Source organism: Humulus lupulus, chromosome 8, assembly GCF_963169125.1.
Source record: "Humulus lupulus chromosome 8, drHumLupu1.1, whole genome shotgun sequence".
Lineage (NCBI taxonomy): Eukaryota > Viridiplantae > Streptophyta > Magnoliopsida > Rosales > Cannabaceae > Humulus > Humulus lupulus.
In genome coordinates, this window is record NC_084800.1 from 72581021 (window position 1) to 72608833 (window position 27813).

Sequence of the window (27813 nt, forward strand, 5' to 3'; positions counted from 1 at the left end):
CAGGAGGGAATCCTACATCTGGCGGGTGGTCTCCTGTTGTTCAGCCATCCTGGCTTCTTGGTCCAAGACCTGTTGCCTCAGAAATACAACTTCTGGATCCTCATGTTCAAGTTCCACCTCTTTCTCATCGGGATCAACAGGATTCTCGGCCTCGTGGTCTTCATATTCTCCTCTGTCTTCCTCGTAATATTCTTCATCGTACTCACCCCTTTCCCTGAAGTTCTGGGAGTCGTCAGGTAGAGGCCCATGGTACGACACGTCCTCTTGTTGGTCTTGTGGAAGTGGTTGGTTTTGCAATGGTTATCCATTGTCTTGTTGTTGCTGGTGAGCAGGATCAAGCACAGTATGTCAGGTGTTCACCATTTTCACAGATGACAAAGATTGATACTAGCTTTCTCAGCTTTCAATGAAGGCACCAAAATGTTTACCGAGCTTTTCAGAAACTATAAATATATTGATAAATAAAAGCTAGAAAAAAGGCTAAGAAATAAATGAGATCATAGTTTTTACAGGTTTGGGCGTTAAAGAGCCTTAGTCCATGTGTACGCCCTAAATATTCGCACACTTCGGCGAGCTAGAAAAGGGCCTAGCTCGGTCTGCCACGTGACAACCGTCCATCCGGGACTGTTGTTACCATCCCCTAATTTAACCAGCCCGAGTTGGTTAATCATTTAGCTGTTCCTTGGAGCCATTGTGTCGACATGGTGAGAGCCACGAGCTAGCACCACCTTAAGCTCATAGTGCATCAAAGGCCTGACACCCCCGAATCCTTGTAAAGTCAACCACGCAATATAAATGTGCATATCCCAGACATCACGTGTATATTCTATTCCTGAATTCTCGGACACGCAGTATAAACGTGCGTGTTCAAATGTCCCATGCCTGATTTGGGCCATGCGGCCCATTATCCATCCTTACCTATTGATTAGACCACACTTCACTGCAAAGTTTAGGAATGAATCATCGATGTCACATAAATGATTTGATGAATGAAGAGGTCACGGGATGACCCCAATACCTACTCAAAAATCAAATCTCCTATAAATACTGAAACCCTGGATAGTGCAAGGGGTTGGCTTATTCTTGTAAAAGAAACACTTTGTAAGAAATAGTGAAGAGATGTCAATAATATCGATTGGTGGACTAAGGAGATTTTCACCTCCGAACCACCTAAAAAAGGAGTGACTATTGCTTCCTTGCAATTAATTCTCACATCCTAGAATATTATCATTTTCATATTACAGTTTATCAATCAGCACTAATCCATCCTATTTATTCGTATAATTATCTGTTGGCGAAAAACCGCGTCGACAGTTTGGTGCTTTCATTGAGAGGAGTTAGGTTAATGCTATCACAAAAACTTGATCATGGTGGTTACTCAGTCGAGGCATGGTAACGAGGCGGATCAACATGATGGGAAAGAGGCCCACCATGCCGCCATATCTGACAAACCAAACTCCGAGGTCCAACAGCGATCGGGAAAGCAACCGATGGGCCAGAACGACACCGGAAGTTCGGCTCCCCGACCGCCAAATCCGAACCCAGGTTACCTGACAGGGATAGAAATGGAGAACATACAGTTGAGGAGTCAGCTATCTAGAGCAAGTAAGCAAATCGAGGAAGTCTTGGCCCGACTACCCCCTCTTGCAACCGACGTTAACGTCGAAAAGAGGCAAAGCGGGACTCACAAGTCCCACAGGGATAGTCGGCTCAGACCCAGTCAATCAGTCAGAACCTCTACCCCGAATTCTGCACCCATGTCACACCATAACCAAGAGGCTACGTTTGAGGAGTTTCCCAGGGCCAATCAACAATTCAGCCGATCAGTCAGAACCTCAACTCCTAGTTCAGCTCCACCATCGAACGCGCCCAGAAGGGCTTGTGGCAGCTCGCGGAGGAGGTCAGGGGAAATCTCGCGCAAACAACCTGCTCCCGCCAGCCCTCCTGTGCCGCGGTCAGACCGCCGGGCGTAGGAAGCTAGAGACGGCAGGGTAGAACGACCACAAGCTAGTTTAATCTGGTCAGACGGGATGAGGATCGCTTCACTAGTTAGGCATCCCCCTTCGCCGATAAGATACCTATCTCCCCCTCGTCCTGCTCGAGATATTCCGGCGCACAGGGGCAGCAGAAGGAACCCTCCTCCCACCGTTCCTGCCCATCGCCCACATTCTCGCCTCCGGCAGCAGGCTCCAAGCTTTTCCAATGGGAGCTACTGGACTGAGAGCCACCGAAGTGGCAGACCTAGTGGAGACTTGCATAACCGTTTAAGTTCGGCGCAAAGCCCTCAACCTGACACGAGGGTCGACCTTCGGGATCACCTCAACTCGCAGAGGGGGGATCCGACCAGAAATGACAGTCATGCTGTTAGGAAAATATGTATTGCCTCAATGGAAATGGTAAGAAAATATTACAACTCTATGCAAAATATTACAATAGACAAGGATTGATTAAATAAAGTGTTACAACTCTATAACTGAAAAATACAAATAAAAGGAGAAGGAGATGTAAGATGATAGAAATAGAAAGTACAACTCTATTACAAAAAAGATACAAGCAAACTAAAAGTGTTTGAACAAAGGAAATAAAAGGATTACAACTTTTAAACAAAAGTACAAGTAAATAGAATAAAAAGAAAAGAAGAAAGAGCAATAGAAGAAAATAAGAACAAGAACCAAAACAATAAACTCTCACTCACACAACCAAAGTGAAGAGTGTTGGGGATCACCAACTTGAACAAGGTTTGAAACCTTTGTCCAAAAGCTTATTTCCCCCTAACTCAAGCACTAAGGGATCTCTCACAGATTATAGGAAATGCTTTCTGGAATAATCAAGCCTCAAGGTGTTTCTAGCCAAGTGCTCTATTGGATAGAAAAGTTGTGTCTTACATGTGAGCATTAGGCTCCTATTTATAGAGTTTAGAGACACCCTTTGAATTACAAATTCCACCAACCCCCATGGCTATTACCAATGATTAATTGGGTGTTTTATGAAATTAAAATAGAGATTTGGGAGTTACTTGGTTGTTGGAATCGTTCAAAATTGGATAAAAACTGAAATTGTATGAAGCTGTCAGCCACTAGGGCCGCGGCGCATGTTCCAGGCGCCGCGGCCCTCAGTCAAGTTCAGCAACAAATTTTTCAGTTTTTTCCAAAACGTTCCAATTTATTCCCACTTGATTTTGTAACTTCCATACACAATATGAGAGTTAAAATCACATCTCTATCATCCATTTCTCATATGGCTTTAAGAAATTCATCTCAATATTGTGTAACAACAAATCTACACAATAATGGGTGATATTTTAGGAGTTACAAATTTGTGATGAATTTGTAACACCAAATATGTTACATGTTTGGATATTTCACATATATCCAAATAATGTAACTCTCTATTATATGTTACAATATGTGACACTCTATGTCATATTTATTTAATCTAAAACATTATATTATAAAATAATATAATATTACATTATATTATAAAATAATATAACACATGCTTGCCTAGAGGATGGTCTTTCCGAAGTACATAACAGTGGGAATGTCCTGCCAAACCAAGCTCAAGCTTGGAGGGACAATAACCCGTTTAACGCATACAATGGAACTGGAGCTGTTGCACAGCCCCAGAACAACCAAGGGACTAAGGACCAGACCCTAGAACGGTTAGCTCAGATGGAGGAGCTAATGAAGAAAATTCTATCAGAAAAGGACAAGGACGAGTATGACTCGGGGGACAAGCTCGAGCTTTTTGCCCCCGACATAGTGGCCACGACTACCCGCCAGGTTTCCGGATGCCCCATCTGTCCAAGTTCGATGGGGACGGGGACTCGCCGGATCACCTGGGTATGTTTAATACCCTGATGATGGCCCACAATATTGGCCTTGAGTTGAGATGCTTGATTTTACCTTCCACCTTAATCGAGCCAGCTAGACAGTGGTTCAAGCAGGGTAAAAAGTAGTCTATTAGCTCATGGAAGAATTTTTCTGCCGATTTCAAGAGGGCATTCCGAGCTTCTCAAGCGACCTGCGTCAAAGCTGACACCCTGGCGAACATGAAGCAACAGCCTGGGGAACCCTTAAAAGCTTACCTGAGCAGGTTCGCAAACGTTGCGGCCCGAGCTAGGGACGCGGATGATAGTTCCAAGCTCATGGCTTTGAGAACTGGAATCCTCGTTGGGGGCGGGCTGTGGAAAGAAATCCAAAGAAGAGGTGTCAGCACCGTGGATGAATTCCTTAATAAGGCACATGAGTGGATAAACCTGGAAGAGGCACGAGCATCGGTCGCGGGAACCAGCCAAACCCTTGATCAGCTCGTTGGAGCAGAAACGGATGTCGTGAAAATGACTCAAACCGTTGCCCAGAATAACCAAAGGGGTGGAAGCAAGAGAAATGGGAGCGGCGAGGGCGACCAGCACGACCCAAAGAATAACAAACCCGCGAAAAAGTTTAAGCCGAACTACGCGACTTATACCGAGCTCACGAACACTAGGGAACACATTTTCCTAGCAAATTATGCTCGCCTTCCCTGGAAAAAACCAGAGCCTTTGAAACATCAGAAGGCCAAGAGGGACCCTTCCAAGTTCTGTCGATTTCACAAGGACATTGGCCACAACACTGACGATTGTAGGCACTTGAAGGGTGAGATTGAGACACTCATCAGAGCCGGACCTTTGGCTCAGTATGCGCGGAATCGGATTCCTACTAGTCAGCCAGCCACAAAAGCTCCGATAAATCAGCCAGGGGCCCGGGTAAATGAGGATACCCCTCCTCCTATAATAGGAGGAGAGATAACCACCATCTCCGGAGGCCCTCATCTTGCAGGCACAAGCAGAGGTGCCCAAAAGAAGTACGTCAATGAGCTGAAGTCTCATAACGGAGCTGAATTTATTCTGGAGCAGCATCTACCCAAACAGCGGCGATTGGAGAGGCAACCAATCAGTTTTACCGAAGAGGACGCTAGTCATGTCCAGTTTCCACATAACGATCCTCTGGTGGTAACTCCACAGCTCGCCAATTGGAGAGTTAGGAGGATGCTGGTTGATAATGGGAGTTCGGTGAACCTGCTGTTCCGGTATACCTTAGAAAAAATGGGGTTGTCTGTAGCCGAACTAAAGGCCACCTCTATGATGTTGTATGGGTTTTCTGGAGAAGGGTCGGCAGCGATAGGAATGATCGAGTTAGTATTAACCTTGGGAGAGGGACCCCGAATTGTTTCAAAACTCCTCAAGTTCGTGGTTATCGATTGTCCCACTGCATACAATGCAATTCTGGGTCGGCCTACATTAATGGCATTTGAAGCCATAACTTCTATTCGCCACCTCGCAGTTAAATTCCCCTCCTCTACAGGGATATGTACAATCCGAGGTGATCAGCTCGCCGCCATGGAATGTTATAGCATTTCCATGAAGGGAAAGTCATAACCCAGGCAGCAGACGATGACCATCCAAGGCGGAAGCGAGGAATCTCAGGAAATAAGATCTATTCCTGAGATATAAAAACCTCAGGAAGCCGATGGCGTAGGTATCACCTTGAGTGATGATATCGACCCAAGGATAGACGAAGATAGATCTGAGCTCCAGGCCATCGAATAGCTCGAAGAGGTGAACATCGATCTTAGAGACCCTTCGAAGGTGGTTAGGCTCGGGAAAAATCTTTGTAATGAGAGAAAGGCGGAGTTGCTGAAATTTCTACAAGAAAATGTAGACGAGTTCGCCTGGTCTCATGAAGACATGATAGGGATCAGCCCAAACGTCATCATGCATACCCTTAATTTGGACAAAAACATGCCTGCGAAGTCCCAGAAATAGAGGTGCCTGGGCACAACCCGAGCTAAGGCCCTAGAAGAAGAAGTAGCTCGACTTTTAAAATGCAGCTTTATTCATGAAGTGAGATACCCGATCTGGGTCGCCAATCCTATTTTGGTCCCGAAGCCCAAAGGGAAGTGGCGGACCTACATCGATTTTTCTGTTATGAATAAAGCATGCCCCAAAGATTGCTTCCCCTTGCCGAGAATTGACCAATTGGTGGATGCCACTGCGGGGCACGAGCTCATGCCCTTCATGGATGCATACTTGGGCTATAACCAGATCGCCATGAACCCTGCGGACCAGGAACACACTAGCTTCATGACCCCAACCAACGTTTATTGTTACAAGGTCATGCCCTTCGGGCTGAAGAATGTGGGAGCTACATATTAGAGATTGGTCAACAGAATGTTTGCTAATCAGATCAGGAAAAACATGGAAGTGTATGTTGACAACATGTTGGTCAAGTCAAAAACTGCCGATAACCATGTCCCCGATCTGAAGGAATGTTTTAAGATCTTAAGACAATATGGTATGAGGCTAAATCCCCAAAAATGTACCTTCGGGGTTGCATCAGGAAAATTTCTGGGTTTCATAGTCAACACCAGAGGAATAGAGGTGAACCCCGATAAAATCATACCTCTACTCGAAATGCCATCACCCCGGTCGCGAAAAGACGTCCAAAGTCTGACAGGAAGAGTGGCAGCCCTTAATAGTTTCATTTCCAAATCAACCGACAAGTGTTTGCCATTCTATAACCTGCTCCGGGGAAATAAAAAGTTCGATTGGAATGATGAGTGCGAGCGTGCCTTCCTCGACCTAAAATCACATTTAGCTGAGCCACCCATGTTATCTAAACCAACAGTAGGAGAGCCTCTTTATCTTTACCTAGCTGTCACGGAGGATGCGACTAGCGTCGTGCTGGTCCATGAAGAGGGCCGATCTCAGAAGCCAATCTATTATATTAGCAAAAGGCTCCTCAGAGCTGAATCTCGAGATCCGTTGATGGAAAAATGGCATTTTTCCTCATCATAGCCTCCAGAAAGCTTAGGTCGTATTTCCAGTCACATTCAATCCACATCATAACCAATCAACCTTTAAGGCAGGTATTGCAGAAACCTGAGGCATCGGGACGTCTTTTGAAGTGGGCCATCGAGCTCAACCAATTCGAGATACTATACGTACCGCGAACTGCAACCAAAAGCCAAGCTCTAGCTGATTTCGTGGCAGACTGCACTAGATTCCAAGAGGAACTAGTGGAAGAACCGGTGCAGGCCTTGTGGAAAGTCTTTGTGGATGGCTCATCTAATGAGAATGGGTCCGGAGCTGGAATCATTTTGATATCCCTAGAGGGACACCGTTTGCACTTCGCATTACGATTCGGATTCGAAGCGTCCAACAACGAGGCCGAATACGAAGCTTTGTTGGCTGGGCTAAGAGTGGCCCGGGAGCTGAAGGCCAGGGCCATCCAATGCTATAGCGATTCCCAGCTCGTGGTTAACCAGGTATCAGGAGAATACCAGGTGCGGGGAACCAAGATGGCGGCCTACCTGGCCAAGGTAAAGAAGGAGCTGTCCGCATTTGAATACAGCGTAGTCGAACAGATCCCTCGGGAGCAGAACACCAATGTCGATGCCTTAGCAAAGCTCACCACCTCCAGGGAAGCCGAAACCTTGGGTTTAATACTGGTGGAATTCTTGGAAAGGCCGAGCTTAGATGAGACTGCGAGAGAGGTCAAGATGATTGACGCCAAGCCAACCTGGATGACTCCCATAATCGAATACCTAACAACAGGAAAATTACCTGAAGAGCAAAGCGACGCGAGGAGAATACTTTATCAGGCCCTGAGGTATACAATCGTAGACGGGACGTTGTACCGACGTGGCCTTTCTTTGCCTCTTCTGCGATGTGTTCTGCCTGAAGAGGCCAAGGCTATTCTGGAGGAGGTGCATGAAGGCTTTTGTGGGGATCACTGTAACGCCCTGGTTACCCCAGAACAGTTACGGTGAACCAGAAATTTGACCCGCTACCCGAGTCCTTTGGTTAAAAACGTGATGTAAGTGTTATTATCAGGTTAAGGTGAAAAATCAGTAAAAAGGGAAGGATATACTTTATTGAGTACATAAAACTGTTCATGAGCTCATCAAAACGTTTACAAGTTATTTATAACTCAAAATGGTCATTACAGTTTCAAAAATATAAACCCGCCGACCTAAGCGGCAAAAATAGGGTAAACCCCCTAGTTGATCTGAGAACTCCTTGGTCGTGGTGGTCAAGCGGCCACATATGTACACATCACCACCTAAGCTCTCCACTCAAGGCTGGGTGAGCTTTTCTTTCCCTTTACCTGCACCACATAGCACCCATGAGCTAGGGCCTAGCAAGAAAACACAATAAAGCATGATATAATGTCAACAATGATCATAATAATCATTCAGGACTATCAGTCCAACATAGATAGGTGACAGTAGCAAAAGTCACAAAAGTGGGTACAGCTCCCTCTAGCCATGTGACGATAGGGTCACCAGGGCTTAACTGATAAGTGATCCTTTCATAAGTTTGACCAGGATATGTGTATGGTGAATAGTCACCAACACAACCTTCCTCATGACCATAGAGTCATAACCTTGGAATATCGTTCCCTAGCCATGTGACAACAGTCACCGGGGCCTTATGCCCTGGCTCTAAGTACTAGTCTTAGACTAGTCAAGCGCTTATAAGTTCATCGACTTTAGGGTCGGTCCAGCATTAATGCCTTAGAGCCATTCATATCGATTAGATCTAATCTTCATTTGGCTCGACGTTCATGACGCTATGCCATTTCTGACTCTTAGGTCAGTGTCCCTGACTAGTCAGTGCCATATACAGATAAACAACATTTGCTAGCATTTAATATGCAATCCTTGTCCACATTTATCAATCAACATGCCTTAATACAAACACGGATGTCACATATACTCAGGGTGTAGTTTTCTTACACTGTTTTCTTACCTCTGGTTCGAGTGAAAAATTAATATAAGAATGACCCTTGAGAACGATCAATCTTTGAGTCATTTAGCGGTGACCTGGTCATAACCAAATATGGGATTCCATCAATAATATGAATAGCAAAGGTTCCCAAGCCAAAACCTAGCCTCTGAGACATCGAATCCTACTAAACCGGGTAGTAGGATCGACCCCGAGGCCTAAGGCTTGAATCCCCAAGTCAAAAACCTATTTCTGGCCAAAAATGCCTCTGTGGGTCGCGGATCACCATAGCCATGCCGCGGCTCACCTCTCTGACAGAGGCTAATCCTCCCCAGAAACCAACACAGGCCGCGGCTCACCATAGCCATGCCATGGCTCATTACGCAAAACAACAAAGAACCAGAATTTCTTCCCCTGCGTTCTCCTTGAAACCAAACCTTCAAACCAGTCCCATACCTCATCCAAACATTCAATCCAACCCCTAAACATCATCTATATCAAACCCTCATAAAAACCCAAGTTAAACATCAATCAAAACTTCCATTAATCCAAACTATCCTCAATAAAATCATAGGCTGAAAACTAAAAGAAAACAGAGGAAAACCAGAAAACTTATGGCTGAAACTCACCTCAAACTTGAGATTAAATCCCCTTCAATGGCTGAACTAACTCTATGAACTCAACTCCTTGATTTCCTAGCTTGATTCCTCAATTTGGGCTCAAAAACTCCAAAGGAGAAATGAAAGAAAGTGATGTACGGGAAAGAGAAGTAAGGGCTCTGTTTTTGTTCTATTTTTCTACAGCCATCTAAAGCTTCATATAAATCCAAACCAGATGACCTAAATGCCCCTAGGTCACTTAAGGTTTCTAAATTCATCTCAAGGGTAAAATTGGTATTTTCCACCTATCTCGTTAATCAAAATTAACGATTTCTAATTCCCGCTAATCTCGATAATCTCAAACACCAATAATTCATATCCTGTTACCCTATAATTCCCAGTAACGCTCTAATCATTAAAATCACCCCGAGACTCACCCCAAGCCCCGAGCTTAAGCCTATTATGACCAAACCGATAATTTATATTTAAAGATCGTCTCATGCCGAATAACTCGAATCAATCCACATTATAATGTGGTCTCATAATATATCATTAACATGCAAACCAATATACAGTTATGCCCTCAACGGGCCAAATTACCATCACACCCCTGTAATTAAAAATATGGACTCACATGCATGCATCTAACATCATATTATAATATAATCCACATATACATGCATTTTATGAATTAATGGCATAATTAAACAAGTATGGCCCTCATGCCCTACTATTCCTGCCATTAAACCACATCGGAGAATTCAGGGCATTACAATCACGCTGGGGGGCAAAGCCTGGCCTTGAAGATATTGAGGCAAGGATATTACTGGCCCACTCTATCCAAGGACTCGATTTCTTACGTCCAAAAGTGTGACAAATGCCAGCGGTTTGCCACGATCGCCCGAGCGCCGCTAGTTGAGCTGAAGATGATCTCGTCCCCATGGCCGTTTACGGTCTAGGGACTTGACTTAGTTGGTGCCCTGCCCATGGGAAAAGGAGGAGTTCTCTATGCGATGGTGGCTATTGACTACTTCACGAAAATGGCAGAAGCGGAGCCCCTGGTGACAATAACATCAAAGAGGGTCCTCGACTTTGTGGTTAAGAATATTGTTTGCCAATTCAGGCTGCCAAAGAAGATCGTGTCGGATAACGAAACCTAGTTCGATAGCGACCTCTTCACCGAATTTTGCGAAAGGCACGACATAGTTAAAAGTTTCTCCTCCGTGGCCTACCCCTAGGCTAATGGGCAGGTCGAGGCTGTGAACAAGACACTCAAAGCGAGCCTTAAGAAGAGGCTGGATGAAGCTAAGGGAGTTTGGCTGGAACAGCTCCCCCAGGTGCTGTGGGCATACTATACCTCACACCGAACTTTGACGGGGCATACTCCTTTCTCCCTGACCTTCGGAAGTGAAGCCGTCCTTCCTGTCGAAACAAAGATAGCCTCGCACAGAGTTCAGGCGTTCAGCCAAGACCAGGACGATAAATTGCTTAGCGCGCCCCTCGACCTAATTGACGAAAAGCGAGAAGATTCGCAGCTGCAGCTCGTGCATTATCAACAAAAAATCACTCGGTATTTCAACTCAAAGTTCAAGAAACGCGTCTTTAGCTTAGGCGACCTGGTGCTCCGAAGGCTCTTTTTAGCCGGTAAGGATCCCAAGGACGGAGTTTTGGGACCAAACTGGGAAGGACCCTATCAAATAATAGAGGTTGTGAAGGAAGGAACCTTTAAGCTCGCTCGACTTAATGGGGAAACAGTCCCACGGACATGGAATGTTGTGCACCTAAAGAAATATTATCAATAGTCGTGCTTTTGTAAGGCTTAATTATAAAAGCCACCTTGTTTTATTAAAAAAAATGAGAAGTATATTTCTTGTATCGTATGTTTCCGTGTGCGTATAGGCTTAAAAGAGCGTGTTAAAAGTAACCGAGAAAGATCTTTTTCTGCTTACTTGGGGGGCGTATATCCTGGATACAACCAAGTCCTAAAACTTAGAAGTTAGTTAAATTGATTAATCAGTGTTTTTCCTAAAGAGCACGAGGTGTCAATAAAACTAACGCGAACTAAGTTTTTAAATTAATATCCTGGACCTAACCAGGTCCTAAAACTTAGAAGTTAGTTAAATTGATTAACCAGTGTTTTTCCTAAAGAGCACGAGGTGTCGATAAAACTAACGCGAACTAAGTTTTTAAATTAATATCCTGGATACAACCAGGTCCTAAAACTTAGAAGTTAGTTAAATTGATTAACCAGTGTTTTTCCTAAAGAGCACGAGGTGTCGATAAAACTAACACGAACTAAGTTTTTAAATTAATATCCTGGATACAACCAGGTCCTAAAACTTAGAAGTTAGTTAAATTGATTAACCAGTGTTTTTCCTAAAGAGCACGAGGTGTCGATAAAACTAACGTGAACTAAGTTTTTAAATTAATATCCTGGATACAACCAGGTCCTAAAACTTAGAAGTTAGTTAAATTGATTAACCAATGTTTTTCCTAAAGAGCACGAGGTGTCGATAAATCTAACGCGAACTATGTTTTTTAAATTAATATCCTGGATACAACCAAGTCCTAAAACTTAGAAGTTGGTTAAAATTAACTGGCAATACTTTGCAATCTAAAAGAAAAACGGTCAATAAGCTAACACGAACTAAGCTTTTACCAAACATAAAAAAAAAGTAATAATAAATAAAGTAGATTGAAATAAAATTCAAGGTAACTGAAATCAATTGTCTCGGGGAGGATAAACCTCGTGGTAGATTATTACAGATAAATAGAAAAAAGAAAAATATGAAAAGTACTAAGCCCCCCCAGGTCACTCTGATGAGGTCACCCCCTCGGTCTCTTGCTCGCCGGCAACGGAAGCCTCCCCAGTCTCAGAAGGCGGCTCCTATTGAAGACAGGCCTTGAACTTCTCGAGGAATGACCCCCACACCTCAGGCGCCAGAAAGGAGAAGTCGCCATCTTGGTTGAAGGCCCAACAATGGTAGAGCATGGCCTCCATGGAGGAGCTGGAGGACGCCCTCTCTGCCACGGTGGCAGCCTTGGCCTCCAAATGCTTAGCCTTGGCCCCCTCGAGCTCGGCCGTCGTAGTGTCCAAGGCGGCCTGTACATCCTTTTCGCATTCTTTGGTAGCTGTCAAGGCAACCTTGGCGCTTTGCTCTTGCTGTTGGGCAGACGCGAGAGCAGCCTGAGCAGTTTGGAGCTCGCCCCTGAGCTCATCAATCCTGGCCCTAGACCGAGCTATGCTGCAGTGTAGAGCCAAAGCCACCTGCAAAGACATAGATAGTAAGGCACGTGCTGAGAAGAAAGCAAAAAAAAATTAACTAAGTAAACTTACTATGAGGTTCATCCCCAGCGCGGACTCCATGACATTCTCGGGGCTCCTCGCCTCGTTCTCCCTCAAGTCCCTCGGGGTGGCCTTGTAATAATGATCCACCGTATAGCTCGCGGTCTCATAGACCATCCCTCAGAGGGTATCAGGGATTTTCTCCAGGTCCTGGGCATTAACCGGGATGCGCATAATGGGAGGGGGGACTGGCGGGGTTCCAGTTGGTGCATCCTGTTCCCGAGTAAGGGCTGGAGGTCGCGGGGGAGGTAGGGGCATGTTCTCTGTGGCTGCAGGGGCTTCGCTCTTCCCCTTGGTGGGAGACTTGGAGGTGGTCCCAGAGGCAGGAATTTTCTTGGTCAGCCGGGGTCTCTTGACCAGTGGCCCGGACGGTCCGGAAGAAGGATTCCCCCCCTGGAAGATGTATCGCAGGGCGTTGTCTCCGGGATGTGCCATCTCCTCGCCTGAAATAAAAAGAAAGGGACATTAGTATACCTGTAAGGTTATTTTATTACAAGAGAAATCTAAAGGTGTATTGAAAAAGTCCTACCCTCCAAGCTAGAGGAGGAATCTATTGCCACGACCTCTGGCCTCAAAGCTTCTATAGGGGAGTCCAAGTTTGTTACTTCACAGATAAGAGGGGGCTCTGGGTCCGGATCCGCCTCAAGACTGAACTCCTCTACATATTGCCTAAGCCCTGGTGCAACTACACCCTCCAGAAGGGAGGGCCACGACCTAAGATTGGTCCCGTACTCCTCAAAGAAGGCTGACCTAAAGGACAAGGTGTTGTCTACTACTACGGTGCCCCTAGGACAGCCCATATCATGGCGTAACACTAGTTGGTCTACATACTAGAGTAGGGTTATGTTAAGGTCTGGGTCATCTCGGTGGCGATGTACGAGCTGGTTTGGGTTAAACCTAATAAGCCTTAGGTCTGTGGCAGCCCTGTCCAGGTCCTTAAACGGGTATGGGTTACCTTGGATGGAGGGGCTGACTGCTGCCCTCGACTGAAATCGGTCCACGTCGAGGCCCCGAGCGACCTCGGGAGCTCGCCTTCGTCACACGAGCGGCACCTCATCTTCTTCGTCCTGCTTGTCGCCGTCATCGTCTGCGGCATCCCCCTCGGGGATAGGCGCTAGCTCGCGAGCTATTAAGTGGCTAGCCCGCGTCCTTCCCAAGGCCAGAGTCTGGCCCACAGAAATTAACTTTCACGCTAGCATCGTCTCATCAGACACGAGCTGGAGATAGTCTTTCTCACTTGACGGAAGCCTTGCCAAAGTGTCGTATTGACCCCCAAGGGTCACTAATTTGGTCGTCCTTGCAAAAATGGCTGCATGATGATGTTCAAGTCAGTATGCGCGAAAAGAAATAAAACAATATGGTGATTTCGCGGGCTGAGAATAGAGAGAACTTACGAGGACGGTTGAAATAATGATGTTCACAATTGCGAAACTCGTTCGACATAAAGAACTAGTCTTTGAAGTCGTTGGGATGGCTGGGTAGTTCGATGAACGGAGGAGAATTTGGGAAGCGGGTCAGGTAGTAGAACCCGTTGCCTCGTCCCCGTTGATCCGGGCTAGCCTTGAGGCAGAAGAAGTAAAGGATGTCCGCAAGGGTGGGGACCTCCCACATCTGTTGCAGGAAAAGATATCTCAGCCCGGCCAGTAGACGGTATGAGTTCGGGGGGAGTTGAAATGGCGCCAGCTTCACATAGTTGAGGAAGTCGGTGAAGTATTGATCGAGAGGGAGGAAGGCCCCGGACCTCAGGTGCTCGTCGCTCTAAGCCGCAAATTCCTCCTCAAGCTGCGCGCAGCTCCTCTCCCCCTCATAGGGTGGTCGGGCAATAAGAGCACTAGTCCCAATCTCAATGTTATGGGACATCATAATCTTATTGACCCTCCCTTGGGTCGTGATCTTCAAGGCTATCCTCTCCGCCTTAAAGAAAGCATCAGGTCCCACCTCGACCTCCTTCTCCACTGTGGGACCAAAATGGGGGATGATAGACTCCACCGCGATCTCCTTCCCTTTGTTGGACTGCTGGGATGATGAGCCGGCCGTACCTTTCTCGGAAACGTTTTTTCTGGGTCCCATTGGATCGCCTAGCGAACAGGAATAAGGAAAAGCTTAATAGGCGACCTAAAAAGTAAGAAAAAAAAAAGAGCACGAGAATAAGTGATTTTCATACACGGGCTAAGGTAATCTCAACCCGTGGTGTGTGAAGCCACGCGTTGCCATAGTCGCGCGCCCACGTTTCCAACGGATCCCTGATCTCCAGGAATCTTCGTGTCAGGAAGGGCAGATTATTGCTTGCCTTGGAAGGGAAGTTTTGAAAGCAAAACCACCTAGGAAGCGTGACCCCTAAGCTACCCAGTTTTGCACCCTAAAAATCTCTCACCTTTCATATTCTAAATAGGCATTTCCTAAATTTACCCAGAAAATAACCCAGAAGTCCCCTAGTTATGAGCATCACATTCCTAGACGTGTTTCTAAGTATAACCAATATGCCTAGAATTGGAACCTACGCGCCAAAGACTAGCCAGAAACAACCTATTGTTTATGACTAAGAAATAAATTTGCCTATCAAAGAAACAGGGAAATCGAAGCATACAAACGGACAAGGAACTTACAGTGTATTTTTTCGAGTGAAAGTTGCAGAAAGCATAAGGGTAGGAGTCCTGGTTGAATCCTTAAAGCCAGACTTCTGAGATACTCTTAAGGCAAGAACGTGGGGATCTCTGGGATTATGACCGGAATAAGAACTTCTGAAACTCAAAGAGAGGAAATGAAAATAAAAATTTTCAAGTGAAGAGTGACTAGTACTAAAGATTGCCTACCTTATATATACGTAAGAGGCATGAGGAGGTAAGGACCATCCGATCATATTAATGCGAGATACGAAGGTCATAACTCGGGAGGCGAAACGACAGCAGAAAGGTGGCTAGGCCATTTAATGCAATTCTCAGAATCCGAACAGTCTCCAACCATGGCGTTCCACGTGTCCGGTACCAATGTAGTGGGCAGGACATGAAGAGTCGAAAGGGAAGTTTAAAAGCCCCCGCTGTGAAGATCAGAGGTGACGTCATAAGTCACGAGTAGGGGCTTGGGGGGCAAATGTATGCCCTGAATATCCGCACACTTCGGCGAGCTAGAAAATGGCCTAGCTCGGTCTGCCACGTGTCAACCATCCATCCGGGGCTGTTGTTACCATCCCCTAATTTAACTAGCCCGAGCTGGTTAATCATTTCGCTGTTCCTTGGAACCATTGTGTTGACATGGTGAGAGCCATGAGCTAGCACCACCTTAAGCTCGTAGTGCATTAGAGGCCTGACACCCCCGAATCCTTGTAAAGTCAACCACACAATATAAACGTGCATATCCCAGACATCACGTGTATATTCTATTCCTGAATTCTCGAACACGCAGTATAAACATGCGTGTTCAGACGTCCCACGCCTGATTTGGGCCATGTGGCCCATTATCCATCCTTACCTATTGATTAGACCACACTTCACTGCAAGGTTTAGGAATTAATCATCGATGTCACATAAATGATTTGATGGATGAACAGGTCACGGGATGACCCCAATACCTACTCAGAAATCAAATCTCCTATAAATACTAAAACCCTGGATAGTGCAAGGGGTTGGCTTATTCTTGTAAAACAAACACTTTGTAAGAAATAGTGAGGAGATATCAATAATATCAACTGGTGGACTAAGGAGATTTTAACCTCCAAACCACTTAAAAAACGAGTGACTATTGCTTCCTTGCAATTAATTCTCACATCCTAGAATATTATCATTTTCATATTACAGTTTATCAATCAACATTAATCCATCCTATTTATTCGTATAATTATCTGTTGGCGAAAAACCGCGTCGACACCATGAGTCACTAGTATTAGGCTTTAGAGAGTTATGACAATGGATGTTTTTTGCAAGTTCAGTAGTTTTGCTTACAAGAGAAATTCTAGATCCTCGCTACAGTGCACGACTGACCCTATTTATAGGCAGTCATGTCACTTGGGTTGGACTAATCTGGGCCTAATAGGGATATTACTATAATTTCTCGCTAACAGAGCCATAATACAAGATATGTAACATAATTAAGGGTTGTTAATCTAGGCTCATTGGGCCGGCTTAGGTGTGGTGAAGCCTTACAACTATCCTTTGTACATTAGCATGGACTAATTTGCTTGGGCTACTAAGGAAATCATGGGTACAATATCTGTCAGAGTAGTGACAATACCATTTCCTAGGAATAGTGTATGTTCCGTGCGTACCCCATTCTGCAGGTTAGTTAGGCAGACCAACTGCCAGATTTCTCGGGGACACGTCAGCTGTAGGAAAGACTGGGCTTGTTCAATCTAGCTAGGTGATCCAGGTTCATTTACCTAAGTCCTGGTTCGTGTACCAGGACCCGGGTTCATTTACCAAGGCGAACATCTTGATGGCGGTGTCTTCTCCTGGATCCCACTTAATGAGATCCGTCTCCTGGAATGGATCGCCCGTCACCATAATTTACAACGAGGAGAATATAGACTGACTATGATTATGAAGGTGATTTGGGCCTGCACCTTATTTCTGGCCCCTTCGCTATGCTCACGCTACTTGCTAGTAAGTGGGTATGGTATGGTCCGGGCCGACGGGGTTTCCTTGTTTATTGTTCATTGGGCCTAGGTTGGGCCCGGACCTCTTCAATGGGCCCATGGACCCGTTTGGCCATGCCACGTGTCATAGGTGAAAAATATGGATAACATAGATCAAATAGTGTCTTAGCCTCCTAACCCAACATCTTTCATACTATGGACCTATAATTCTAAGCTCCAATAATTTAATTAATTTCACTAACTCTTAAATCTATTAATTAATGTATTAACTATGAATTATTTATTTAGAAATTCATAGTAGAACTCTCAAAACTACAGTCATATAATTAGAAGCTATAACTATAAAGTCGTCCATTGATTTAGTCATTGCATGAGTTATGACCCTTTACTAGTTGTTCATAATTAAAGCTAGGTCTTAATGTCCGTTAGCCTCTCTAATTATGTTTTTATCAATTAGTTTCATTGATTATCTAATGAACATTATCATATAAATTTAATTATAGAATGTATCTTTTGTTCTCTAACAAAAATTGAGCGCTCTATGTTCAAGCCTGACATAGAAAAACGTGCAGCTACCTCCTGACACTATCAATGTATGCTCCCAAAAAAAGTAGTTAGCTGAAACCTCGTAATAGACCCACTGTGAAACCATAGAGCATTGCTAAAATGCTGCCTGAAACTCCATTGAAGCTTGAACCCTCATGCTTTTCTCATCTTAATATGAGTGACTCGTGGACTAAGGTTATTTAATAACTTGAACCACGTAAATCCATGTGTCTCATTTTACATTTCTTTAAGCTTTTGTTTAATTATTTGTCAGCGAAAAAGTTGGTTACCAAATGACTAACAAAATTATGATGCAAGTAAACCTTATCAAGCATACCCAATATCACCTTCAACCATCTCATACCTTTGTAAATACAAAAAGATATAATAACTCCTGCTAAACATTTACACAAAATACAAAAAGTTAAATATCTCATAGGTAAGATGTTATTTGCACAATAAAGAGAAAACAATTATTAAACATTAAGAGGACATAATATAATTAATTTATTGAAAAGATATTTATAATGTTTTTAAAAATACATGTTTATTTAATTTTAGAGGATTTGTTATTTTCAGATTGAATTTGAAATAAAGATAATATTCCAACTCGTACTTCGAAAACTTAAATATTTTGGTAGACTTATTTGTGTTAAAAGTCTTTAAACTATACATGTGTTTGGCAAGTTGGTTCCCGATTTTTTTTTTTGGTAAATTGGTTCCCAAACTTTTATTTTCTTCTCATTTATAACTCATTACTGTTAAATGTTACATTCTGTTGTTAGGTTTTTTTTCTATTAATTTTTTTCCACTTTTTATAAACGAATAGCATGATTATATATATATATATTTAAATGGGGGCACTATGTGACGCTCCAAAACTTTATTAAGATACATCAATTTTTTTTAGTGAATTATATATATATATATTTTAAATTATACTCAATATTTTTCTATATATTTATTCTTTTTCATATTATAGGAAAAATAAATAAGTAATATATATTTTAAATATTTACACACAAAAAGTTAAACAAAAAAGTATATAATAAAACTTGTTAAATTTTTTTTAAAAAAAAAAGAAAAAATAATGAACTTAAATAAGATAAAATGAAATGGTTGAAAATAACACAAAAATGAAATTAAAATTGAAAAAGAGTGTTACTAATTTATTTTCAAAAGGCAAAGTTAATTTATTTTTATTAAGTTGGGTGTATAGATATTATTGCTATGTAAATATTATCCCAAAAAATAATGAATTAAGGACATGAGTGAATTATGTGGAGATTGAAATTATAAAAGTATGTGCTAAAATATCACCTAATTACAAACTTAACTTGTTATTTCTTAATGGTATTATAAAATATTATTTTTATAAATTTGACCCAAAAAAAAATTAAACTCACCACCAAAATAATAATAATAATATCAACTATAGGTAATAAAACTCAACATAACTATTTTACATAATTTACACATTATATTAAAAAAATAGGCAAATTTTCGAGTGCACTCCCCTTAAAGGAGCACAATGGTGCACCACTAGTGTTTTTGGTTTGAGAAGTATTTTTGGTAAAAGTTTTATGACGTACATTGTAGTTATTTAAAACATCCTGCAAATATTTAAAAAATTCAAAATAATTTACAGTGCTGAAAATTAGGTTCAAACATGTTACCTTTCACGCACATAAACAAATTAGTCACACGTACAACAACCTATTTTAAACCTAGTTTTCGGCACTGTAAATTATTCGGAATTTTCTAAAAAATTTGCAGGATGTTCTAAATAACTACAATGCACACGGTCATAAAAAAGAAATTCATCGAAAATACTTTTTGTTGACGCCGCTTTTCGTCAAACAGTGAAAGAAGAGCACATAAACAATAGTTGATAATGACCAATTGAAATAAAACAATGTAAACACACGATTTTTACGTGGTTCAGCAGTTAAATCTGCCTAGTCCACGAGTCTTTGTTATTAAACTCAAGATTATCTCTAGGAATTCTTCCAGAATGAATTCTCCAGAGTTTTCTCTCAAAGATCAGAATTTCGGTCCTTTACAATGGTGCATGACCTCTCTATTTATAGAGAAGGCTGCAGAATACTATCCCACATATTTTGGGTAGTTACTCTTTTTGTATAAATAAAATAAATGGCTTTAAATGCCTATAATCAGATATAAAAGGAAACGTCCCCTGAAGACCAGGAGACGTATAACTGACCAAATAATATCCCACGATTCTAGGGGATTTACAATAATAAATGAGGATTACATCTCATATTTACAACACTTGTAGATATTCAAGGTGGTTATCGCGTATCTCTAAGACTTTAGCTTCCCAGGTTTCCCGTCATCTATCGAGCTAGAAACATCTCCCGAGGCCACATGGCTTTCGAGATCGTTCGTGCGTCGAGCTTGGGACCCCTGGTCCGAAGTCGTCCATGAAGATGAGTGTGTTCCCGGAGCTATCTTTCGAGATCATGAACACTTCGAGGTCACCATATTCGAGGTCGTCTATGTCTTGCAGGCTCGATATTTAGTCCTGGAGCATGTTTCCAACCTTATGAGTCCACTTATTTGCGAATCCAACTTTCGAGGTCATAATTAACATAGCTCGAAATCTGGGTGTAACACTTTTCGAGCCCAAAACAGCAAGGGGTGCACCGGTGTGCCCATTTTTGGAGTGCACCGGAGAATTTCCCTACAAAATATATAAAATTTTAGCATCAACATAATGTTTCGCCAAAATTAAACAACAAAAATAAAAAAAATCAAATTTATATGTGTTATAAATAATTGGGAAACATATTTCTTTTGATATTTTAGTAAAAAAAAAAAGGATTAAAGTTTTAGAAAAATAAACAAAAATTCCTCTTGTTCGGTGGGTGTGTTACCTAAATATATATATACATACTAGATACAAGCAACATATAATATGCACGTTTGCTTAGTTTTATTTATAGAATTTATTAATTATTTTTATTAAATTTATATTAATGTCATACAAATTTTGAAATAAATATCCTATTTTAATTAAATAATTTATTTATTTTTGTTTAAGTTTATGTTTGTTCTAATTTTTGAATTTAGGAGTGACAATAATAGATTATATGTTATATGTTTAATGTAATATTAAATATTATATGCATATTTTAAATTTAAGTTTCTTACTAGTTTTAAAAAAAAAGCAATTTGTTGCTAATTCACACTAGATTATATTATATGTTTAATATAATATTATTCTAATAAATGAGTTTAAGTTTAATTAAATTTTATTTATGTTATAAAATGTATGATTTTATTATTTTTAAATAATTATCATTTTAACTCAAAAATATCATATTTTAATTTATTTAATCATATATTATTTAAAAATAATTATCATTATAAAATATTTGAAAAATATCATATTTTAATTTATTTAATTATTTATTATTTTTAAATAATTATCATTATATACAAATGCACAAGTACTGATTCATTATACTTCTTAAAACTGTTTTTATTATATAAAAAATAAAACTTTTATATAAATATTATTATATAATTTTTTAAAATATTATTATATGAAAAATGTGCACAATTTATTATACTTCTTAAGACTGTGTAGGCAATTAAAGAGATAACTTTCTTAAAAAATATTTAATTTTGTTTCATCATTTTAGTTCATATAATTTTTTTTTATGATGATATATCTCACTGACTTGTCATATATTTTATTTTCTAATTGAATGTACTTTTTTTTTAAATATGCTCTTTTTATTTTATCTTTTTTTTTCATTTGTTTTTATATATTAATTTATTATGTTTATAATTTACTATATATAAATGCACGATTGTTATTTTCTTAATAAAATAGAAAGAAATTATAATTTGGGATTAGATATTACTTTCATGTTTCATTCTCAAATTTTTAATCTACAATCTCAATCTCAGTTATTAATGATATATATTATTAAACAAACTTTACATTTACTATGCAGTATTTTTTAGGTTTGACTTTGTTTATTATAATTTTTTATATAATATAAATATTAAATTACAAATAACCTAATAAAATAAATTACTAATTTATTATAAAGTAAGGTATATACATTTTGAGTAATATTATGTAATTAGTATAAGTAATACACTAATAATAAGAGATGGATAAATAAATAAAATCAATAATAACATGAAAAATTGTAATAATTGAATTGATAATTATTTATTTAGATAATTACTCATTTTATTTGTTATAATTTCTCATTTTCAAAAATTGAATTAAAACTAAATTAATATAATCTAAACAAATAAAAATGACAACTTTTTTTACAAAAATGTTAAAAAAATAATAATTAACAAAAACATATTTTTTAAAATTACCTTAGGCACGTTCCTATTAACTAGTATATATATATATATATTTATATAATGATGATGTTATTTATATTTGTATTATTATTAAAATAGTCTTATTTGATTACTCACAACTTCAGAACTGTAACAGACATAGCATAATATTTCCATTCATAACATATCACGCATACATAGACTTTCATAATCATAATTGGACCATATAAAACATACATACAATATCATAATGTTTCCAGCATCATGCATAGCATACAAAGTATAAAGATTCCATTTATCTTAAAATTAAGAAATATATAATTAATATTTAACTAACATTCAAATTTATTATTTATACTTCATAAGTAACTAATTTTTAAGTTTGATTTTTTTGCAAAAGAATGTTAAATTATTATTTTTTTAATTATTTTATTAGAGAAATGATGGACATATTTATGATTGATTCTTTTTTTTTCTTAAGCCTATTCATGTATTCATGGTAGGTGGTGTTTAATGTTTTCATATAAGCAACAACTTTGCATAAATATTATTGATAGGTCCAACATATGTGATAATGTATATATGATAGATTTTTTTGTTCATATTTCGTGGAATATAATTTATTAATTTAAATAGCTTTTAGTTATTTAAGTTATTATTATTATTATTTTGTACCAAATTACTGTTTGTATGTATTTATTTATTATATTTACTGTACTTATTATATTTTATTTTTGTTCTAAAAATGTAGTTGACGTGTTTTCCAAAAAAGGAAAGATAAAAAATTTGACGTGAAAAGATTAATATATAATAGAAAACTAACTTTTATTAATAAAAATATTTAAATTGCTCTAAGAACATATCACTTTTTTAAAAATAATAATAATAATGAAAGTAGTAGAATAATAGGCAATGTATTGTATTATAATAATAGTATTTATGTAAGGTATTTTTATTAAAGAAATAATAGTTTTTTTTTAAAGTTATTATTTAATTAATTATTACAAAATGTTACAACAAAATAAAGTGGCACAGTAGTTTTTTTTTTAATAAAATAAGTCTAACTCATTTATGTACAATATAGTGGCAAGAAGAAAAGAGAAAAAACAATTAAAAAAATAAAAATAAATAATAACAAAACAAAAGAAAACGATAAAAGAATGTTGATAACCAAATTATTTATATATATATATATACATAGTATATATATATGTATGTTGTTAATTAATTGGTTGCTATCTTTATATTTTGAAAAGAGAATTTGAATATTTATTTTTTATACCAAAACATTTTGTTAATTTATGTTTTTTTTTTTTGTAGACGAATGACTTCGTTAAGTTTGACAAGGAAACAAAAGATTATTGTTGTAGTACAAAATTTGATTGTACTATTACAAATTATTTTGAGTGTATGTACAACTACATGTGCTTATGCATGGATAGGTTACAAAAAACGTCTCAATTATCCGTTATCTATTATGAGAGTCTATAGACAATTAGAAAACTTACATGATTTAGTGTATGAAAGTGATGTCAAATGTGTTTCACAATTAAGAATGGATAGACAAACTTTTCAAAAATTATGTAGCATACTCACTACAAGAGGGAATTTAAGAAGGACACGCAATGTATCGATTGAGGAGATGGTAGCAATGTTTCTATATATTCTAGCACACCACCATAAGAATCGTGTTGTTGGTTTTAGTTTTAAGAGATCAGGAAAAACTGTTAGTAAATATTTTCATGAATGTTTAAAAGCAATGATTCGCTGCCAAAAAGAATTTTGGAAAACACCTGAGCCAGTATTAGAGACCTCAATCGATCCAAGGTGGAAGTGGTTTAAGGTATGAATTATGGATTACAAAATTTAGTTGTTGATTGTTAACTAAAATTTGTTATAATAAGTGGAATGAATTTGATGTAGAAATGTTTGGGAGCATTAGATGGAACCTATATAAGAGTGCGTGTACGTGAAGCTGATAAACCAAGATATAGGACAAGAAAAGGAGAGATCGCAACCAATGTTTTGGGGGTTTGTTCACAAGACATGCAGTTTATATATGTCTTACCAGGTTCAACACATGATGGACGAGTATTGAGAGATGCCGTGACTAGGAGAAATGGGTTAAAAGTCCCTAACGGTAAAATAATAAATTATAGTAAACTTGTAAAAGTTTAATCTCAAACTAATAATGTAGTTTTCCATCGAATAACAAAATTTATTTTATGTTGGTGGTAGGTTATTATTATTTAGTTGATGCTGGATACACCAATGGTCAAGGTTTTCTTGCACCTTTTCGAGGAACACGATACCATCTTAATGATTGGGATGATGGACACCTTCCAAACACACCGGAAGAGTTCTTCAATATGAAACATTCAAGTGCTAGGAATGTAATTGAGCGTTGCTTTGGATTGTTGAAAATGCGATGGGCAATTCTTAGAAGTCCATCTTTTTATGACTTGAAAACACAACGACGTATAATTTCTGTTTGTTGTATGTTGCACAATTTTATTCGAAAAGAGATGAACATTGATCCAGTGGAAAATGAGATGAATAATTTTCCAGAAAATCATACTACAACAAATTATAATTATATAAATAGTGTTGAGTCTTCAAATTCTTGGACCACATGGAGACAAAATTTGGCAGAAGAAATGTGGAATACATGGCGAGCAAATAGAGGTTTAGGATAATTTTTTTTAGTATTTATTATTCTACTATTTGTATTTGAGCACTTTGATCATATTTTGATGTATTAACGACATATATACATTAATTTGAAATGTTCGTACTTTTTGTCCAAGTTGTTTGAGTTTAATTTCATTCATATTGATTTATGAGTACTTAATTCTTCTGAGTTTTGTTTTTATACTCATGAGAAGTCTTATATGAATGTACAGGATGAGTTCTAACTCTAATGTAGGTCAAAGATGGAGAGGTCAAAATAAACATTACTGGACTCCAATGGAAGACAATGCTTTGATCGACTGTCTTCTAGAGTTAAGCCAAAATCCTACATGGCGGGCTGATTGTGGATTTAAAAATGGATATTTGCAACAAATAGAGATTATGTTAGAAACAAAATTACAGCGTTCTGGATTGAAGGCCTCACCTCATATTGAATCTCGTATTAAAACTTTGAAGGGAAAGTATTGTTGCTTGACTGAATTGTTGTCTTTAAGTGGTTTTGGCTGGGACAATGAGCATATGATGTTATTATGTGAAAAAAGTGCATTTGATGAGTGGGTGAAGGTAAATACAATATAGTTTGACATATATTTATATATAATAATATATATATTAATGTCTGTTATTTATGATAACATGTGATTGCATTGTTTTGTGAATACACAGAAACGTAAAGATGCAAGTGGATTATATGGAAAACCATTTCCTTATTACTACAAGCTAGCAGAAATATATGGTCGAGATCGTGCTACTGGAACAAATGCTGGTAATGCTGACGATGATGAAGAGGAAATACGACAAGAGGATACAATTGGTGTGGATTTTGGAGTTGATGATAATATAGCTGATGGAGGGGATGATGAAGAAATAGATGAGTTTGATGGTGTCTCAAATACTCAACACCCTAGTAATATGCGTCGTAGATCCACTGAGAGTATTACTAGTGCCCAACAACGTAATAAAAAGAAAAGGTCAAAGGTAATGGATGGTATGTCAGCTAATATTGGTGCATTAGCAGAATCTGTATCAGAAATCGTCCCTAAGCTTCAAGGACTGATCAATGCATTATCAAATGATAAAGAAGTGGCTGATATGCAAGCCAATTTATATACAGAAATAAGCAAGATTGACAGCCTAACTGCAATACAATGTATTAAAGCCACCAACATGTTAGCAGAAAAGCCCTCATTGATGCGAGTGTTTTATGCAATGTCAGATGAGGTGAAAATGCAATATATTATGAATATGTTGCAAAATGATGCCTAATAGTTATTTTGAGATATTAGAACATTACTATTTATGTTACAACCTAGACTTTTGTGTTTGCGTTTAAGTTTGAAATTTTTTAAGATTGTTATTAGCTATAATTTTTTTGATTTGGTTATATTGACTTCATAAATAAATAATGTGTATATTTACTTTTTTATTAACAATATTATACTAATCTAGTAAGTCTAAGTCTAGGATTTGATAAATAACGTTAAAAAATATTATTATATTTATGTGTAACATTTTGGCTGTGCTTGATAAAATTTTTGTTTTTGAATTTTTTAAATGCAAAAATAGAATTATTATTTTTATTTTTAAAAAATAAAAATATGTTTGATAACTATTTTTGTTTTTAAAAACAAAAAATAATAAATGTGTTTGATAATGTTGACCCTCGTTTTAGCCAACTGACACGGAGTCAAAATATGAATGATATAGGCGAATATGTATAGATAATAACGTAATGACAAAAGTAAAGAAAACACAGTAATTTATAGTGGTTCGGCCCCAGAATCTGGTAATGACCTACGTCCACTTAGAATGATATTGATATGGGAACAAAAGTGCGATCAGAGAGCTTGGGCTCAATGAGTTTCAACACTCCTCATAAACAATCCTCGTTTTCACAGATAATTTCTATATTCCTATGGTTTTTTAACTGCCAAAAAGGGTTCCTTTCCCATGAGCCATCTCTTGCTTTTTATAGGCCCATGGGGGGTTGCCCAATTTTGTTACAGATATTATCCCTTGAATCATGGGATATTCAGAAGATTGCATGAAATAAATTCGGGATACATAAGATCTTTCCATAAATGTTGTTTTGCCAGCGGAACCACCGACCAGTCTGGTCGTGGTAAAAACAGGTATGTCCTGCTTCTGGTGTGTCTCATGGTCGATACTCTAGCAGACGCTCCAGGTGTCAGGCATGTGTCAAGAGATTATTCGCCACGTCATAAATGCTAATTTATTGGATAACATTTGCCCCCCAAAGTTTATTTACTACGAACAGTAAATAAACTTTGAGCGTACGACCCTTCGGTAACCCCTCCTGACGTGTCAGAGCCTTTCGTGCGTTCTTGAAAAAAGCAAACCACTCCTGTCTAATCAAGGCTTTTCAGTTTCCCAGAAACAATTTTGACGGCCTTTACGCTTCCCCATACTTCGAAAATGGAAAATTAATGATCACGCCTTTTGAGTACCAGAGACAAACTTATATAAGGTTACTTGAGCCATTTTCTTCCTTTTTACGTACGTCATCTCTTTGTCGAAAAACCCTAAAAACCAGAGCTTTACTCTCTCCGGCGAACCTTCCTTCGTGCTGTAGGATCAGACGGTGGGCTCGTTGACTTCCGAAACTCTCATTTCCATCTTCACGACCTCTTTCCTTGGTAAGTTACTCTGCAACTCCATGCTTCTAACCTTTCGTGGTGCATGCTTTTAAATGGTCTACTGTTTTGAATCTCTTGGTTTCTGGTTTTTTGAACGCCTGTAGATAAGATGTTTTTTGTCGTCAACGTATGCTTTTGAGTAGGTTTAAAACCCAGGATTAGCACCTTTTAGGACGTAGGATCGAAGTAGCATTTCGATTTTTTAATCCGGTTGGAAATAATTTCTTCCCGTTGCGAGGGGAGTCGAAAAAGCTTTTCAAGAAAACTTTTCACTCTCACCC

At 39.0% G+C, this 27813-nt stretch overlaps 2 protein-coding genes across 2 annotated transcripts; both read left to right on the forward strand.

Moving 5' to 3' along the window:
* The first annotated feature begins 23826 nt into the window (after positions 1-23826).
* On the forward strand, positions 23827-24880 carry LOC133795606 (protein ALP1-like). The gene is made up of 3 exons (XM_062233060.1): positions 23827-24027; positions 24108-24324; positions 24423-24880. Exons 1-3 carry the CDS (start codon positions 23827-23829, stop codon positions 24878-24880), a joined length of 876 nt encoding a protein of 291 aa, XP_062089044.1.
* A 208-nt stretch (positions 24881-25088) lies between these two features.
* On the forward strand, positions 25089-26141 carry LOC133795607 (uncharacterized). The gene is made up of 2 exons (XM_062233061.1): positions 25089-25439; positions 25542-26141. The coding sequence occupies exons 1-2, from the start codon at positions 25089-25091 to the stop codon at positions 26139-26141; spliced, it is 951 nt and encodes a 316-aa protein (XP_062089045.1).
* Positions 26142-27813: the final 1672 nt, after the last annotated feature.

Excerpts from the sequence above, each read along its gene's own strand:
- LOC133795606 (XM_062233060.1), top strand. The coding sequence starts at position 23,827 with ATGGTAGCAATGTTTCTATATATTCTAGCACACCACCATAAGAATCGT. Across the intron at positions 24,028-24,107 it reads CAAGGTGGAAGTGGTTTAAG|AAATGTTTGGGAGCATTAGA; the intron begins GTATGAATTATG and ends AATTTGATGTAG. Across the intron at positions 24,325-24,422 it reads TGGGTTAAAAGTCCCTAACG|GTTATTATTATTTAGTTGAT; the intron begins GTAAAATAATAA and ends TGTTGGTGGTAG.
- LOC133795607 (XM_062233061.1), top strand. The coding sequence starts at position 25,089 with ATGAGTTCTAACTCTAATGTAGGTCAAAGATGGAGAGGTCAAAATAAA. Across the intron at positions 25,440-25,541 it reads CATTTGATGAGTGGGTGAAG|AAACGTAAAGATGCAAGTGG; the intron begins GTAAATACAATA and ends GTGAATACACAG.